Raw genomic sequence first — 18,323 nt, forward strand, 5'->3', positions numbered from 1 at the left:
GATGACTGCTTTGCACACTCTTGGTATTCTCTTGATGAGCTTCAAGAGGTAGTCACCGGGAATGGTCTTCCAACAATCTTGAAGGAGTTCCCAGAGATGCTTAGCACTTGTTGGCCCTTTTGCCTTCACTCTGCGGTCCAGCTCACCCCAAACCATCTCGATTGGGTTCAGATCTGGTGAATGTGGAGGCCAAGTCATCTGGTGTAGCACACCATCACTCTCCTTCTTGGTCAAATAGCCCTTACACAGTCTGGAGGTGTGTATGAGGTCATTGTCCTGTTGAAAAATAAATGATGGTCTAACTAAATGCAAACCAGATGGAATAACATGCCGCTGCAAGATGCTGTGGTAGCCATGCTGGTTTTCTTAGGGTACTTTGTGTTTGCTAACTGTGTAAGAAGGCTAATGTATAGTTAGAATACTCTTGAAAACCCTTGTGCAAGTATGTTAGCACAGCCAAAAGCAGTTTGGCTACTTAGAGAACCTATAAGCCTGACCTTCCTTTGAGGTAGTTGAGAATCTGGAGCATTGCATTGGCTGGTTCCATTAAACTCTCAAAATGGCCAGAAAATAAGAAATTTCATGTGAAACTCGACAGTCTATTCTTGCTGTTAGAAATGAAGGCTATTCCATGCGAGAAATTGCCAAGAAACTGAAGATTTCCTACAACGGTGTGTACTACACCCTTCAGAGGAGAGCACAAACAGGCTCTAACCAGAGTAGAAAGAGAAGTGGGAGGCCCAGCTGCACAAATGAGCAAAAAGACAAGTACAATAGAGTCTGTAGTTTGAGAAGTCAATGCCTCACAGGTCCTCAACTGGCATCTTCATTAAATAGTACACACAAAATGCCATTGTCAACGTCTACAGTGAAAAGGGGACTCCAGGATGCTGGCCTTCAGGGCAGAGAGGCAAAGAAAAAGACATATCTGAAGCTGGTTAATAAAAAGGAAAAGATTAAAGATAATATGGGCAAAAGAACACAAACATTGGACAGAGGAAGATTGGAAAAAAGTGTTTGGATCACACAGGAGAACATTTGTGAGACGCAAAACAACTGAAACGATGCTGAAAGAGTGCCTGATGCCATCTGTCAAGCATGGTGGAGGTAACGTGATGGTCTGGGGTTGCTTTGGTGCTGGTAAAGTGGGAGATTTGTACAAGGCAAAAGGGATTTTGAATAAGGAAGGCAATCACTCTATTTTGCCATGCCATATCCTGTGGACAGAGCTTGATTGGAGCCAATTTCATCCTACAACAGGACAATGACCCAAAGCACACCTCCAAATTATGCAAGAACTATTTAGGGAAGAAGCAGACAGCTGGTATTCTATCTGTAATGGAGTGGCCAGCGCATTCACCAGATCTCAACCCTATTGAGCTCTTGTGGGAGCAGCTTGAACGTATGGTACGCAAAAAGTGCCCATCAAGCCAAACCAACTTGTGGGAGGGGCTTCTGGAAGCATGGTGTGAAATTTCTCCAGATTACCTCACCAAATTAACTGCTAGGATGCCAAAGGCGTGCAATGCTGTAATTGCTGCAAAAGGAGCATTCTTTGACGAAACAAAGTTTGAAGGAGAAAATTATTATTTCCAATAAAAATCCTTTTTTTCGAACCTTGTTAATGTCTGGACTAGATTTTCAATTCATTTGACAACTCATTTGATTAATAAAAGTACGAGTTTTCATGGAAAACACAAAATTGACTGGGTGACCCTAAACTTTTGAACTGTTGTGGGTTTGAAATAAAACCTCATTTTTTTCCACCTTTAAGCTATGGAGTGCTTCCTATGTCTGGATTGAGGCAAGTCTTGGATATTTTGTCTGGGAGGTATTTATTTTTAACTCACTCAGCTACCGTTGAGGTAGGCACAGGAAGTGGTTTTGCTGAAATGTTTAAGCTGCATACATCGCTCTGGATAGCTAAACAAAAGAACAGCCCCTTCCTGTATGAAGTGAACACAAAGTAAAAAGTCAATACAACATCTAACATACAGATGGTCTGCCCACTCAGGATAATGTCCGGTTCTTTAGGCCTTAGCACAGACCAACACTCAGGAGATCCACACATCTCCAGCTCCAGACACTGAATGAGACACTCGGCCTCCATTTTATATGCCAAACCATGCCCCTGGGGGTTGAGATATGTGAGCAGTCATTCCCATCCATCTCTTAGGACTGCTCTTAAATCCTAGCCCTGGAATGGCCTAATAATTCTCTCAGCACAAAATGTGCTCGAGCATGCTTCCGAGCTCACATCAAGTGCTAAGGACCACCTGGTCACTTGGGCATTGTTCCCCTTCTTCCTCATCCACTTCAGTGGGGCATCGCCTGACACTAGTCTGAATTTCCTTCCTAAGAGGTAGTACCTTAGGGTGCCCAATGCCCACTTGATGGCCAAACATTCCTTCTCCACTATGGAGTAATTAATCTCACACGATGACAACTTCCGACTCAGATACATTATGGAGTGCTCTTCCCCGTTCACCTCTTGTGATAGGACAATGCCCAGCCTGGCATTTGACACATCCATTTGGACCACAAACTCCTTGCTGACAGCGGCATTTAACAAGCGCTTCCGGACGGAAATGCGTGCACCCCTGACCCCAGTCACGTGATCGGGGGTCAGCGGTGCATTGGCATAACATCCAGAGGTCTCCTGAAGACCTCTATGGTTGTTGATGGCAGATTGCCGTGAGCGCCACCCTGTGGTCGGCGCTCATAGCAATGCAGTAATTCTGCTACATAGGAGCGATCTGAAAAAAAGTTTAAAAAAACATGAAATAGAAAAAATATATAAAAAAGTTTAAATCAGTAAAAAGGTTGAATACATGAGTACCAGTCATTAAGCCTTTCATCTCTGCAAAGAACTGGAAGGTCCAACTTGAGTTTACCAAAGAACACAGCCATTGGAAAGAGATAGATTGGTAAGGTATTGTTGTCGGATTAATCCAAGTTTAATCTGTTTGGTAGTGATGGCAAGCACTATAAATGCTACCCAATTGGAAAACGTAAAGATGTAATGTACCAAACACCAGCAGTGAAACATGGTGGAGGCAATGTCATGATTTGGGGCTGCTTTTCTGCTTCTGCTATTGGCCCTCTGCATAGAATTAATGGAAATATGAATGCTACCATGCACAAGAATATACTGGAGATGATCTGCACTAGTTAGATAAGTGTGAGGATGGAGGAGAGAGCAGTTCTCTAAGTGATCAGGAAGAACATTGCCTCAGCGTTCTCTGTCACAGGACACTGCCTCCAGTCTATAAAACACACTCACTTACTAGCAAGATTTTTTACTTGCTAAAAGTGTGTCTTATAGTACAAAAAATATGGTACGTTCTAAAGTAATTTTACTTTCTCATTTAATTATATTATGTTTTTGCACAATTTGTCAGTAAGATTTATAATTTTTCCCTGTCTGAGTTATTTTTGATGGTCAATAAAATACGATTTTCCAGTAATTCCCTTTTCACACTCTAGGTATGATGACAACTCTCTATGTGGGAATATCCAGAGGTGTTGACACTTGCCTTACCGGGCCTGTGAGGTTTTAACGTCATGTGAATTCTGCCTCCAATCAATGCTGGTGTAACAGTCCCCACCTTCAGACAAATCCCAATTATGATGAAGTCAAAGAGCAGCTGCAGCCCTGACTTCTTGTTGATGTTCACTATCTCAGAAAGTGGGGACAGTGAACCCGGCACTGATTGGGCGCAAAGTTCGTATGATGTAACAACCTCATGTGAGCCCTGGGAATGCAAGTTAAGACACAGCAAGAATGACGTCAACAAGGGAGAAGAGTATGAGTGTTTTTATTTTAATGAGGCAAGATACAATTTTCGGTTAAAACATTTCCAAAACTGTGAACATGAAAAAGACATCTTCCCTGTGCGAGTTCTCTGATGTTTATTAAGAGCTGATTTCCAAGTAAAACATTTACCATATTAGGAAGATAAAAAAGGCTTCTCCCCTGTGTGGGTTCTCTGGTGCGTAACAAAATTTGATTTCTGGTTAAAACATTTCCCATATTCTGAACAGGTAAAAGACTTCTCCACTGTGTGAGTTCTTTGGTGTATAACAACATTCCATTTAAGGTTAAAATATTTCCCACATTCTGGACATAAAAATGGCTTCTCTCCTGTTTGGGTTCTCTGGTGCTTAACCAAATCTGATTTCTTTGTACAACATTTCCTACATTCTGAGCAGGAAAAAGGCTTCTCTCCTGTGTGAGTTCTTTGGTGCATAACCAAATCTGATTTCTGGTTAAAACATTTCTCAAATTCTAAACATAAAAAGGGCTTCTCCCCTGTGTGAGTTCTCTGGTGCTTAACCAAATCAGATTTCTGTGTAAAACATTTCTGACATTCTGAACATGAAATAGGCCAAACATGAGGAATGACAAGAGGTTGTCCTAGTAATGGACATCCCCTTTAAGAAATACATTATGAAGACGAAAAAGGCTTCTTCCCTATGTGACTTCTTTGGTGTATAACAACACTGAATTTCTGGGTGAAACATTTCCCACATTCTGGACAGGAAAAAGGCTTCTCCCCTGTGTGAGTTCTCTGGTGCTTAACCAAATCAGATTTCTGTGTAAAACATTTCTGACATTCTGAACATGAAAAAGGCTTCTCCCCCGAGTGCGTTCTCTGGTGCATAACAAAACCTGATTTCGCTTTAAAACATTTCCCACATTCTGAACAAGAAAAGGGCTTCTCCCCTGTGTGAATTCTCTGGTGAATAACAAGATTCTTTTTCTCATTAAAACATTTACCACATTCTGAACAGGAAAATGGCATCTCACCTGTGTGAATTCTCTGGTGCTTAACAAAATGTGATTTCACTGTAAATTATTTCCCACATTCTGAACAGGAAAAAGGCTTCTCCCCTATGTGACTTCTCTGGTGACTAAGAAAATATGATTTATTCACAAAACATTTTCCACATTCTGAACAAGAAAATGGCTTCTCCCCTGTGTGAGTTTTCCAATGTCTGAGAAGACCTGATTTCTCTGTAAAACATTTCCCACATTCTGAACATGAAAATGGCTTCTCTCCTGTGTGAGTTCTCTGGTGAATAACAAGATTTTTTTTCTCATTAAAACATTTACCACATTCTGAACAGGAAAAGGGCATCTCACCTGTGTGAATTCTCTGGTGCTTAACAAAATGTGATTTCACTGTAAAATATTTCCCACATTCTGAACAGGAAAAAGGCTTCTCCCCTATGTGACTTCTCTGGTGACTAAGAAAATATGATTTATTCACAAAACATTTTCCACATTCTGAACATGAAAATGGCTTCTCCCCTATGTGAGTTTTCCGATGTCTGAGAAGACCTGATTTCTCTGTAAAACATTTCCCACATTCAGAACATGAAAATGGCTTCTCTCCTGTGTGAGTTTTCTGGTGACTAACAAGACCTGATTTCTGGTTATAACATTTCCCACATTCTGGACAGGAAAATGGCTTCTCCCCTGTGTGAATTCTGTGGTGCTTAATCAAATATGATTTCTGTGTAAAACATTTACCACATTCTGAACAGGAAAATGGTTTCTCTTCTGTGTGAATTCTCTCATGCCTCACAAGATCTGATTTCTGGTTAAAACATTTCCCACATTCTGAACATGAAAAGCGCTTCTCTGCTGTTTGAATTTTTTGATGTTTGAGAAAAGACTTTTTGAGGGGAAAACTATTTCCATATTGAGAACATGAAAATGGCTTTCCTTTAGGAGCAGTTTGTTTTTTAATGCTTATTTTGTGACTTTGATCTTCCTTAGTAGTCGGTAATGAATCAGAACGCAAGATCTGTTTTATAGGATCAGATGATTGATCTTTGCTATGAATTGATGATGGTGTATCTGGAGTAATGGCATTCACTTCAATTGTATCCTGTAGGATCTCAAGATCATCTGATTTGAAAATTGAAGATGTCAGCTGTCCCTCTGATCTCCTGGTACAGTCATCTATCAAGAATAAAACCAATTATTTGTTTCATAAAAATCCTTGAATTTTATATTTTTGAGCATTTGTACTTAAACTGTCCGTAAAAATGGCAAATTATGTAAAAATATCTAATTATTAAAAACCTAGGAGGGTGTAAGGTAGTATGGAAGAACATTTTGAGTGAGGTTTGGAGGGACACAGTTTAGGATCATGCATAGAGCAATCTTGGCCTTTAATATACCAATATCCAAAAATATGAGAAATCATCTGACACACTGTCCAATATGCAAACTTAAAGATTCAGACTTGCTACATGGATTGTGGAGTTTCCCTAAAGTACAAGAATTCTGGAAATACATAAAACATATATTGGAAAATACGAGTGTTAAGAGTGTCCCTCTAAATCCGTTACCATTTCTTTTCCATTACTGGAGGAGTGAGGAAGGTGTACATCAAAAAGACAAAAGAAAAACTAACCCCAATATTCCATAAAATATGTTTAATTGACAAAAGAAGCTTGTTAAAACATTGGTTATCAGACTATTTCAAATTGGAAATTATACAGGTCCTTCTCAAAAAATTAGCATATAGTGTTAAATTTCATTATTTCCCATAATGTAATGATTACAATTAAACTTTCATATATTATAGATTCATTATCCACCAACTGAAATTTGTCAGGTCTTTTATTGTTTTAATACTGATGATTTTGGCATACAACTCCTGATAACCCAAAAAACCTGTCTCAATAAATTAGCATATCAAGAAAAGGTTCTCTAAACGAACTATTACCCTAATCTTCTGAATCAACTAATTAACTCTAAACACATGCAAAAGATACCTGAGGCTTTTATAAACTCCCTGCCTGGTTCATTACTCAAAACCCCCATCATGGGTAAGACTAGCGACCTGACAGATGTCAAGAAGGCCATCATTGACACCCTCAAGCAAGAGGGTAAGACCCAGAAAGAAATTTCTCAACAAATAGGCTGTTCCCAGAGTGCTGTATCAAGGCACCTCAATGGTAAGTCTGTTGGAAGGAAACAATGTGGCAGAAAACGCTGTACAACGAGAAGAGGAGACCGGACCCTGAGGAAGATTGTGGAGAAGGACCGATTCCAGACCTTGGGGAACCTGAGGAAGCAGTGGACTGAGTCTGGTGTGGAAACATCCAGAGCCACCGTGCACAGGCGTGTGCAGGAAATGGGCTACAGGTGCCGCATTCCCCAGGTAAAGCCACCTTTGAGCTACAGAGAAGCAGCACTGGACTGTTGCTAAGTGGTCCCAAGTACTTTTTTCTGATGAAAGCAAATTTTGCATGTCATTCGGAAATCAAGGTGCCAGAGTTTGGAGGAAGACTGGGGAGAAGGAAATGCCAAAATGCCTGAAGTCCAGTGTCAAGTACCCACAGTCAGTGATGGTGTGGGGTGCCATGTCAGCTGCTGGTGTTGGTCCACTGTGTTTCATCAAGGGCAGGGTCAATGCAGCTAGCTATCAGGAGATTTTGGAGCACTTCATGCTTCCATCGGCTGAAATGCTTTATGGAGATGAAGATTTCATTTTTCAGCACGACCTGGCACCTGCTCACAGTGCCAAAACCACTGGTAAATGGTTTACTGACCATGGTATTACTGTGCTCAATTGGCCTGCCAACTCTCCTGACCTGAACCCCATAGAGAATCTGTGGGATATTGTGAAGAGAAAGTTGAGAGACGCAAGACCCAACACTCTGGATGAGCTTAAGGCCGCTATTGAAGCATCCTGGGCCTCCATAACATCTCAGTAGTGTCACAGGCTGATTGCCTCCATGCCACGCCGCATTGAAGCAGTCATTTCTGCCAAAGGATTCCCGACCAACTATTGAGTGCATAACTGAACATTATTATTTGTTGGTTTTTTTGTTTGTTATTAAAAAACACTTTTATTTGATTGGATGGGTGAAATATGCTAATTTATTGAGACAGGTTTTTTGGGTTATCAGGAGTTGTATGCCAAAATCATCAGTATTAAAACAATAAAAGACCTGACAAATTTCAGTTGGTGGATAATGAATCTATAATATATGAAAGTTTAATTGTAATCATTACATTATGGTAAATAATGAAATTTAACACTATATGCTAATTTTTTGAGAAGGACCTGTATATAAATGTATTTTAAATGGAGTCCACAGAAAAAATAATTGAAAACTTGTCCAGCCACACCAAATGGTGAGTCTAAGCAAAGTGAATGTAAATGATCCAGTAATTTACATTTTAGAGTACACTTTACATTTATCTTCAAAGCAGATACTTGTTAAGCCCCCAGGGATGCTAGGTGGTGTTCTTATCTATTTGGCCTGAAGGCTTCAGTACACATACCATGACAAAAGGTACCGTCACACTAGACGATATCGCTAGCGATCCATGACGTTGCAGCGTCCTGGCTAGCGATATCGTCCAGTGTGACAGGCAGCAGCGATCAGGCCCCTGCTGTGATGTCGCTGGTCGGGGAAGAAAGGCCAGAACTTTATTTCGTCGCTGGCTCTCCCGCTGACATCGCTGAATCGGTGTGTGTGTCCTGCAGGACAGCATAGGGGGTGGCAGAAAACTTATGTCTCCCTTCTTGAGCATTTAGGCACTAATCTCTCCAAACAAGCAGGTCCCCTGATGATTAGCTTGGAGGAAACGCGTCAGGACTGACCATAGGGAGAGTGTAGGGCATGTTTTTGCAGGGGTAGCTGTGGACTGCCCTTGTAAGGGCAGGAGCTTGGGGTATAGACTACTGTTAGCCCCATAGGGAACTACAGGGTATTGTCAGTTCCCTGCATCAAACTCCGGAGTGTTCCCTGATGTGGTCTTCCGGTTCTCCTGCTCATGCACCCTGGAATCGGTGAGATTGTTCCGTTTTTCCAAACTCTTATTTTTACTAGTGACACCATGGTATAGGTGTCATGTTTTGCTATTTCATGATAAATGCTTATTTGCATGTAACCTACTGTATGAAACGCTGTTTTATGATTCACATGTATTTGTTTCTGGCAGCTATTTGAACCATACGGTGGTGCATTCTTTCCATCCGCAAGTGCCTCTGCAGGCGGAGTTTGTTTAATCCTATTAGGGGCTCTGCTGTGTCTCTTAGTTGAGACCCTACCCCTGGTGTTTTTATATCACTTTTGGGTGACTTTTTGTTTTGACTTTTATCTATTTCTAAGTAAAAGTTATGTTTTAATTCCACTTGCGCTGTAATATATAGTATTTTTTCTAGTGGGTTTATCTGTTCAGTGCAACTGATATACAGATTCTGCTATCTTTTTTAACCCGATGTTTACCCTGGTTACCGGCATCGTTGGTCGCTGGAGAGCTGTCTGTGTGACAGCTCTCCAGCGACCAAACAGCGACGCTGCAGCGATCCGGATCGTTGTCGGTATCGCTGCAGCGTCGCTATGTGTGACGGGGCCTAAAGCCTCAGATACCAGGGTATAGATCAAAATCCTTTAACATATAAATGAGGTATGCCTGGGACACAGTGGGGGACACAAGGACACAGAGTACAGACAGATTTGGATGAGCGACAACACAGAGAGAAGGCTGATTTTGACTCCTACCATCCTATGTAATGTATGACTGTTGATTATGTGATATTTATTATCTTTTATTAAGTAAATTCATTTTTGTCTTATTCAATTGTCGTGTGAGCATTTATTTATTCATCACAATTCTTTGAACCATTAACAAAACAAGTGTTGTCAGAAAAGTGGAAATTGTGTCTTGAATAAAAATATTTGCAAAATTGAATAAGTTTGTTAAGAATAGGAAAGCAATTGAGAGGGTTAGATCCTTGCTAGAATGGGTGTTGTCAGGACCGTGGACCGCAATGGCACAGGAATGTAATACATATATGGAGGGACAGCGTTTAGCAAATCCCCAGGATGTGGCTGAGAAATTTGATCTTTCAAGGTATGATGCAAAGGAGCAAAAAACAGCAGCGGCCGTTGGATGGGTCTGTGTCCAGGCACTGCAAAGTTTGCAAGAGGAGATTGATAATTTGCATACAGCTATAGAGCAAAGGATCAGCTTGCAATCAGGTTTGAGAGATCAAGAGAAACAGCATGATAAAATGCAAAAGAGTTTTGAAGAATATGTGATAAAAAATATGAATAAGAATAAGAGCAGGAGGAGACAGCAGCCAGTGTCAGATATTTGTACTGCACGTTAGAAACATGATTGCACATGAGAAATGGTCAGATTTGTTAGAATGTGATGACTTAGAAAATGAGGTAGAATTGCATGCCAGACCTATTGTAGTAACAAAGACTAGGAGAGAAGATAATCAGCATAGGGGAGATAGGATGGATGCAGGAGATGCAGCTTTTGGCGCAGAATCCGCCATGATAGAAGAAACTATAAATTATACGGCAGGGAAACTAACAGAATTAGCCATGAGATACCGACAGCAAGCAGGAGAGCATTTATTAACATGGATTCTCAGGTTATGGGATTTTGGAGCCGATACGATAATCTTGAACCGTCTTGAGGGCATAGGAATTGGTAGTATTTGTATTGATCCCATGGTACATTTAAAAATGAGACGTGCAAGGGACACTGCAGATAATTTTTCCCTATTGCATTTGGTGAGGGATTCTGTGGCACAAGTGTATGATTCTCCTATTGAACGAATACCACAAACACGATAGGAGTCTCTTGCAGATGGAGTGCAGAGACTGAGAGAAATCGCATGTATAAGTGGTATAACTCGCAATCCTTTGTCAGATATGAGTGATTACTTTGCTGTTGTCGAGGATTGGAAGAGGCCAGATGCTGCAGTGAGGACAGTACTGATGAAAAATAAGTTCATAGAAGGTGCCCAGCGGCTTTCAAATCCCCTTTATTCACCATGTTCAGTGCGCTCATGGGAAACTCCACTAATATATATACAGCATGCAGTTTAATCTCCCAGTTATCTGCTTTAGAAAAATCAGAAGTGTCAAGAAAAGTGTCAGTAGACAGAGTAGATCAAGAGAGAAGGAAAGACGATAATTCCCAAGTTAGAAAAAACAGAAAGGAATTGTTTTGTGACCTGATAGCGAGCGGAGTTCCATTTCAATAGATGGATGGGATTTCTGCATGTAACCTTCTCAGAAGATGGCAGGATCTGACCAGAAATGGCAGATTGAAAATCGCCAGGCCCAGGAGGGTGTCGACAAATGAAATAGGAGGTTGGAAGGATAGAGGTGGGACACCTGATAAAGTCTCTACTGCATCCGCCCCTTTGACTCCTACAATACCATGCCTGTATTCCCTCATGGACTAATCCAACACAGATCTTTAGATAAAAGTTGTGGAACATTCCATAGGAAGTGTGATTGAACAGTTTTGCCATATTGTTTTGTGATATCTAATGATGTTTGTTTTTGTTTTAATAGTTTTATACGAAGAGAAAATCCTGTGAGCATATTATGACATATGCGCTGACTGATATGATGAATTGAGTTTGGTCTTGGTGATGCCTAAATATGCATTTATCATTTGAGGCTTTGTAATGCCTTCCAATTGACAGTCCGCTGTAATTTTGAGCTAGACCTTGGAGTTTTTAAATGGCAAAATACCGCAACAGATGCAAGATGACTGTATGTGGAAGCCATTGTGAAAGAGATATACAAGGAAAAGAGGGTGTTAAAATTACAGACAATTAATTTAGTGAGATGACAAAAAATTATTGGGGTTGACTGAAATAATAGATGACATGACTTATTTGTTACATGTTTCTCACTGTATGTTGTTTGTGCAAACCCCTGTATTTGTCATGGATATCCTTTGTTTTAAATTGGTTCATAGCCAAAGAAAATCCATGTGGTCACAGTGATTAGGTTTTTTTTTTTGTTTGTTTTTTTAAGGAACAATTTTCTCCTTTCAGCCCACCAAATGTTGGATTGGGGGGCGGGGTGTTAGGAGTCGAGTTTCCTCTGCTGCACAGGGGGAATCTCGATCCGTGTCTGCTGCGGTCTCCCATTCTGCATCATCCGCAGTGCAGCCTGCTCAGCGGAGACGTCGCTCCCAGCGTCTCACTGGGACTGATGCTGTGCATAGGGTTACTGCTGCCTCTCCAGGCTCTGCTGTTGTACCCTGCACTGATCTGCGGCGAGCAGGCTTTTCTGGATCTAAGTCCTGCTTTGCACACACTGAGCATGCCCAGGGTAAGATCTCTCAGTGGAGATCTAGGGTCACATGCTCAGGTATTGCAGCGACTTCCATTGGTCCTTCTCACGGAAGGTCCTGCAGGTGCTAGGACTAAGTTCTGCTTTGCTCTGAGCATGCCCAGGGCAAGATCTCTCACTGGAGATCTGGCGTCACATGCTCAGGTACTGCAGCAATTCCATTGGTACTTCTTTGAAGGGTCCTGTACGTGCTGAAGCTATTTAAGGCTTGCATGGCCATGCGCTAATATCAAAAGTATTTTGGCTTATGCCAGTGGATACTATACCACTCAGTTCTATGTGGTGTGAAGCTGTTAGCTTTGGGACTGTACACTCAGGCAGGCAGCTAGCGTCAGTGAGGGCAATTAGCCTAGTTAGGACATTAGTTCCGTGTACAGCGCGACTCTGTGAGGCAACAGAGTTCGCTACCAGTTCACACGGGGTAAGGCCTAACCCACGTGTGAGCTCAGAGTTCATCCGCCTTTACTTAGCAGCAGATATCTCTGCACGGTGGATCCCGGGCTGCGAACGCACCTTGTAGCTATCTACCTATTATTCGGTGCGTTCCGCTAGCCCTAACAGTATATTAGCGCCAGGATCTGGCTAAGTAATGGCGGCTGAACAGCGATTGCAGGGGTACATCCAGCTGCTGGAGGGCCGGTTGGCGTCTCTTGAGCGTGCAACCTCGGCAGTGGATGTTACCGCAATAACTGTTCAGGCTGCTAGCGTGGCTGCAGCAGCCTTACCCACTGCCACCTCTGTTCCGACCCTATCTCACCTCCCTTTGCCTGAGAGATACTCAGGGGACAGTAAGTCCTGTAGGGGTTTCGTGAGCCAGTGTTGTATACACCTTGAGCTTCTGGCTGCACGTTTTCCCACTGAGCGGGCAAAGGTGGGATTCATAATCTCTCTTTTGTCGGACAGAGCATTGGAGTGGGCTACGCCGCTGTGGGAGCTGTAAGACTCATGCTGGTGTGGTAGATGGAGGCAGGTATATCTCGCCCAAGTGTTTGTCCTATGTGAATTAGGCCACTCAGTATCTTCAGGGTGCTAATGGGTTAATGATTGCAGGAATAAAAGATGACCAGCTGGGTGTTTCCAGTGTCTGCCTGGGGCACACAGATTGCCTGCCTGTGTGGGACAAACGTGAGTGAAGAGCTCTGCTCAAGAATTGTGTGATGTTAGCTGGGTGGGAGAAGCCCCCCAGTTGTTGAGATAGCAACGTATTTGTTTAGTTAGTGCCGGACAGGCTAGGATTTATTTTTATGTTTTGTTTTTTGTGTTGCTTTCACGTTAATAAATCTGACCTGAGGTCAGCCTGCTCAGAAAACTGCTGTACGCCTCAGATTCAATGCACAAACCACGTGTCCTTTGACCCCAGCAAAGGCGATCCCAGAGTGTTTTGTCACATTGTGGTGGAGAACGCGGGCATACCGTGGCACAGGCGACAGCATGGAAGACGTGGTGAAAGCCTTAGTACAGTCCACTGCCGTACAGCAGCAGGCCACTGCCGCACAGCACGAAGCTAATCGCTTGATGGCCGCACAGCTGAAGGAGTTACTGGACATGACGGTTGCAGACCGCCAACTTCTCCAACAGGTGGCGCAGCGCCTGGTGAGCATGCCTGACGCTGACCCGGAAGCAGAGTCCAGAAGGATCCATGTGAGTCGATACTGGCAAAAGCTGACTGCAGAAGATGACGTCGAGGCATACCTGACAACGTTTGAGCGGACGGCATTGAGAGAGAAGTGGCCGAAGGCACGATGGGCCGATTTGATTGCCCCATTTCTCTCCGGCGAGGCCCAAAAAGCTTACCATGATTTGGACCCGGAGGTCGCTCAGGACTTTGAGAAGCTGAAAGCTGAGATCCTGGCCCCGCTGGGTGTGACGACGGCTGTCCGTGCACAGAGGGTACATCAGTGGACATACCAGCAAGATAAACCGGCGCGGTCTCAGATGTTCGACCTGATCTACTTGACAAAGAAATGGCTGCAATCCGAGGTACTGACAATACCCGAAATAATCCAGCGGGTTGTCCTGGACAAGTACCTGAGAGTACTACCCCCAGCGCTGAAAAGGTGGGTAAGCCAAGGAAATCCCACGACAGCGGATCAACTTGTGGAGTTGGTCGAGCGTTATTCCGTGGCAGAAGGACTTCCCGACGACACCGCCAACCTCCGGTCTGTGCCTCCTCCTCGTGGAACCGGTAAGGTAAGACTGTTCCAGGGACCACGGGTGAAGGAAAATCGCTTAAAACCGTGGGGGAGGAGTCCGGGACTGCTCGCACTCCGAGACCAAGAGTATTGGACGGTGGTCTCAGTAGGGGACCTGTTAGGTGTTTCCGCTGCCATGAGAAGGGTCATGTTTCTGCGAACTGTCCTGTTACAGCTGAACCCATGCAGTGCGATGTTATAGACTCTAGAAAACGCATGTCTTTGGTTACACAGCTAGTGAGTGTGAATGCGGGTCAAAATGATACAGTGAAACACCTGTGTGAATTATCTGTTGATGGGAAAAATGTTGTGGCATTACTAGACTCTGGAAGTGTGGTGACTCTGGTGAAAGCTAGTCTGGTGGCACTTCCGTCTGGTCCGTCTGACAAGTTTTCTGTGACGTGTGTGCATGGTGACACCCGCTCGTACTTAACAGCGGTCATATGGATTTCTACTCCCTATGGGTCAGTGCAGCACAAAGTGGGACTCGTTCCCGCATTGTTACAGGATGTAATCCTGGGCAGGGATTTTCCCTATTTCTGGCAGTTGTGGGAGAATCAGTTGCTCCTTCACGGTAGCTGTACCCGTGAATCTTCTCCCATGCCATCTGGAGGTCCCGAGTCCCTAGAGGAGACCCCACAGGAAGATGTTGCTGGGGAGGTTAGTGAATCTAACCTTCAGTACCCCTTCTCCGTCATGGCGGGGGAAACAGAGGAAACTGAGGAACCTCAGCGAGAGGCGGAGGCAGACAGCCATCCGGCACCCTGCCTGCCAGATTTGGGAGTCCAGGTGGATGACTTCCACAGCGAGCAAATGAAAGATCCTACCCTGACTCCGGCTAGGAAAAATGTAAAAATGATAGATGGGGTACCCGTAGAACCTGACACTAGGCTAGCGTACCCTTATATGGTTCTTGAAAATGATTTGCTCTACCAGGTAGAAAAAAAAGGGGAAGACACAGTGCAACGGTTAGTGGTACCCAAACCTTATCGGCGGAAGGTACTGGATTTGGCCCACGGACATATAATGGGGGGACATCTGGGGGTACAGAAAACCACAGAAAGGATATTACATTGTTTTGTGTGGCCTGGAATACATTGTGATGTGCGTAACTATTGTGAGTCCTGTCCAGAGTGCCAAATCGCGGCCCCTAAATCTCAGTTCCGTAGTCCTTTGGTACCCCTTCCTATCATCGGGGTCCCTTTTGAGAGAATTGGGATGGATTTGGTTGGGCCCCTTCCCCGATCCGCACGTGGGCACCAACATATCCTCGTCATCATGGACTATGCCACTCGTTACCCGGAAGCCGTCCCTTTGCGTAACACAGCTACCAAGACGATCGCCAAGGAATTGGTACAAGTGTTTAGTCGGGTGGGAATTCCAAAACAGATACTAACCGACCAGGGGACTCCCTTTATGTCGAGGGTAATGAAGGAGCTCTGCAGGCTCTTACAAATAGACCCGTTGCGTACGTCTGTCTATCACCCTCAAACAGATGGCCTGGTTGAGCGCTTCAACAAAACCTTAAAACAGATGCTCCGGAAGGCGATAGACAAAGATGGGAAGAACTGGGATTACTTGTTACCCTATTTGCTGTTTGCCATTAGGGAAGTTCCCCAGTCTTCCACAGGGTTTTCGCCTTTCGAACTGTTGTACGCCCTTCGTCCCCTGGGACTGCTGGACGTCGCAAAAGAAACCTGGGAAGGTCAAGTCACTCCCTTTAAAACGGTGATCGACCATGTAACACAAATGCAGGATCATATTGCCGCTGTCATGCCCATTGTTAGGGACCATATGTTACAGGCCCAGGGAGCCCAGAGGCAAAGTTATGATAGAGGCGCTAAGGTCCGTACATTTGCACCCGGCGATAGGGTGTTGGTCCTAATCCCTACGGTGGATAGTAAATTCCTGGCGAAATGGCAGGGCCCATTTGAGGTCCGAGAAAGAGTTGGTGAAGTGAACTATAAAGTGTACCAGCCGGGTAAGAGAAAACCGGAACAGATTTATCATGTGAATCTGATAAAATCCTGGAAAGACCGCTCTGCCCTAACGGCGGATCTGCCCCGTCCGGTTTGTACACCTACTGTACCAGAGGTGCAGGTTGCTGAGACTCTCTCAGAACGACAAAAATCTGAGGTTAAGCAATTTTTGTTACAGAACCGAAAGTTTTTCTCCGAAAAACCTGGCCGGACTAAGTTGGTGAAACATGAGATTGTCACAGAGCCTGGCGTCACTGTTCATGTGAAGCCCTACCGGATTCCGGAAGCCCGCCGTGAAGCCGTCTCCCGGGAAGTGATGGCAATGTTGGACTTAGGAGTCATTGAGGAGTCGCACAGCGCCTGGTCTAGTCCAATTGTGTTGATACCTAAACCGGATGGCTCCATCCGGTTTTGTAATGACTTTAGGAAACTGAATGCAGTTTCTAAATTTGATGCGTACCCTATGCCCCGGGTCGATGAGTTGATCGACCGGCTTGGTAAAGCCCGATACATTACGACCCTGGATTTAAAAAAGGGGTACTGGCAGATTCCTCTGGCCGAGGCGGCCAGAGAGAAGACGGCATTTGCTACACCGGAAGGTCTGTTCCAGTATGTCTATATGCCGTTTGGACTTCACGGAGCTCCCGCAACGTTCCAGAGATTGATGGATCGAGTCTTGAGGCCTCACAGACAGTACGCTTCTGCCTACCTGGATGACATCGTAATTTACAGCATGGACTGGGAAACTCATCTCCAGAAGGTACAAGCGGTGATTGATGACCTGCAAGATGCAGGTTTAACGGCAAACCCCAAGAAATGCCACATCAGGCTTGAAGAAGCCCGATACTTGGGTTACGTGATTGGCCGAGGAGTGGTTAAACCCCAGATCGACAAAATACAGGCAATTCAGGGCTGGCCACAACCAGTGAACAAGAAACAAGTGCAGGCTTTCCTGGGGATTGCCGGCTATTATCGCCGGTTCATACCCAATTTTGCAGCCATGGCTACTCCCTTGACGGATCTTACCAAGGGGAAGGGTTCCGTCATGGTAAAATGGACCTCAGCTGCTGAAGAGGCCTTCCACAGCCTGAAACGGGCTTTGTGCTCTCAGCCCGTACTAGTGACTCCTGATTTCAGCAGCGAGTTTGTGGTACAAACTGATGCCTCTGATACTGGTGTCGGAGCTGTACTTTCCCAGGTGAGGGACGGAGTCGAACACCCGGTCCTCTATCTCAGTCGGAAACTGAATGTACATGAGCAGAAGTATGCGGTGGTTGAAAAAGAGTGCCTAGCCATTAAATGGGCTCTCGACTCCCTCAAGTATTACCTGGCTGGTAGGAAGTTTAGGCTGGTCACAGACCATGCCCCTCTCAAGTGGATGCACCTCCACAAGGACCGTAATAGTCGGGTAACCCGGTGGTTCCTTGCCCTGCAGGCTTACTCTTTTACGGTGGAGCACCGACCTGGGGTGCAGATGGGGAACGCCGATGCCCTATCCCGAGTGCACTGTTTCAAAAGTGTTCTTGCTCGACCGGAGTGGTCTGAGCAAGGGGGGGGGGGGGATATGTAAGACTCATGCTGGTGTGGTAGATGGAGGCAGGTATATCTCGCCCAGGTGTTTGTCCTATGTGAATTAGGCCACTCAGTATCTTCAGGGTGCTAATGGGTTAATGATTGCAGGAATAAAAGATGACCAGCTGGGTGTTTCCAGTGTCTGCCTGGGGCACACAGATTGCCTGCCTGTGTGGGACAAACGTGAGTGAAGAGCTCTGCTCAAGAATTGTGTGATGTTAGCTGGGTGGGAGAAGCCCCCCAGTTGTTGAGATAGCAACGTATTTGTTTAGTTAGTGCCGGACAGGCTAGGATTTATTTTTATGTTTTGTTTTTTGTGTTGCTTTCACGTTAATAAATCTGACCTGAGGTCAGCCTGCTCAGAAAACTGCTGTACGCCTCAAATTCAATGCACAAACCATGTGTCCTTTGACCCCAGCAAAGGCGATCCCAG

At 44.5% G+C, this 18,323-nt stretch overlaps 3 protein-coding genes across 3 annotated transcripts in view; all 3 read right to left on the bottom strand.

Moving 5' to 3' along the window:
- Positions 1-3,950: 3,950 nt before the first annotated feature.
- On the bottom strand, positions 3,951-4,250 carry LOC138663683 (oocyte zinc finger protein XlCOF6.1-like). The gene has a single exon (XM_069749978.1). The coding sequence runs from the start codon at positions 4,248-4,250 to the stop codon at positions 3,951-3,953; it is 300 nt and encodes a 99-aa protein (XP_069606079.1).
- A 198-nt stretch (positions 4,251-4,448) lies between these two features.
- LOC138666511 (gastrula zinc finger protein XlCGF71.1-like) lies at positions 4,449-4,805 on the bottom strand. The gene is made up of 2 exons (XM_069754725.1): positions 4,781-4,805; positions 4,449-4,726 (listed from the first exon to the last, which is right to left on the bottom strand). Exons 1-2 carry the CDS (start codon positions 4,803-4,805, stop codon positions 4,449-4,451), a joined length of 303 nt encoding a protein of 100 aa, XP_069610826.1.
- A 48-nt stretch (positions 4,806-4,853) lies between these two features.
- Positions 4,854-18,323, bottom strand: part of LOC138663678 (gastrula zinc finger protein XlCGF26.1-like) — a 58,500-nt gene continuing 45,030 nt past the window's right edge. The window contains exon 7 of the mRNA XM_069749972.1: positions 4,854-5,971. Coding sequence (XP_069606073.1) covers positions 4,857-5,971 — 1,115 coding nt within the window. The 3' untranslated portion in view covers positions 4,854-4,856. The remainder of the gene's footprint in view (positions 5,972-18,323) is intronic.

Source organism: Ranitomeya imitator, chromosome 2 (assembly GCF_032444005.1).
Source record: "Ranitomeya imitator isolate aRanImi1 chromosome 2, aRanImi1.pri, whole genome shotgun sequence".
NCBI lineage: Eukaryota > Metazoa > Chordata > Amphibia > Anura > Dendrobatidae > Ranitomeya > Ranitomeya imitator.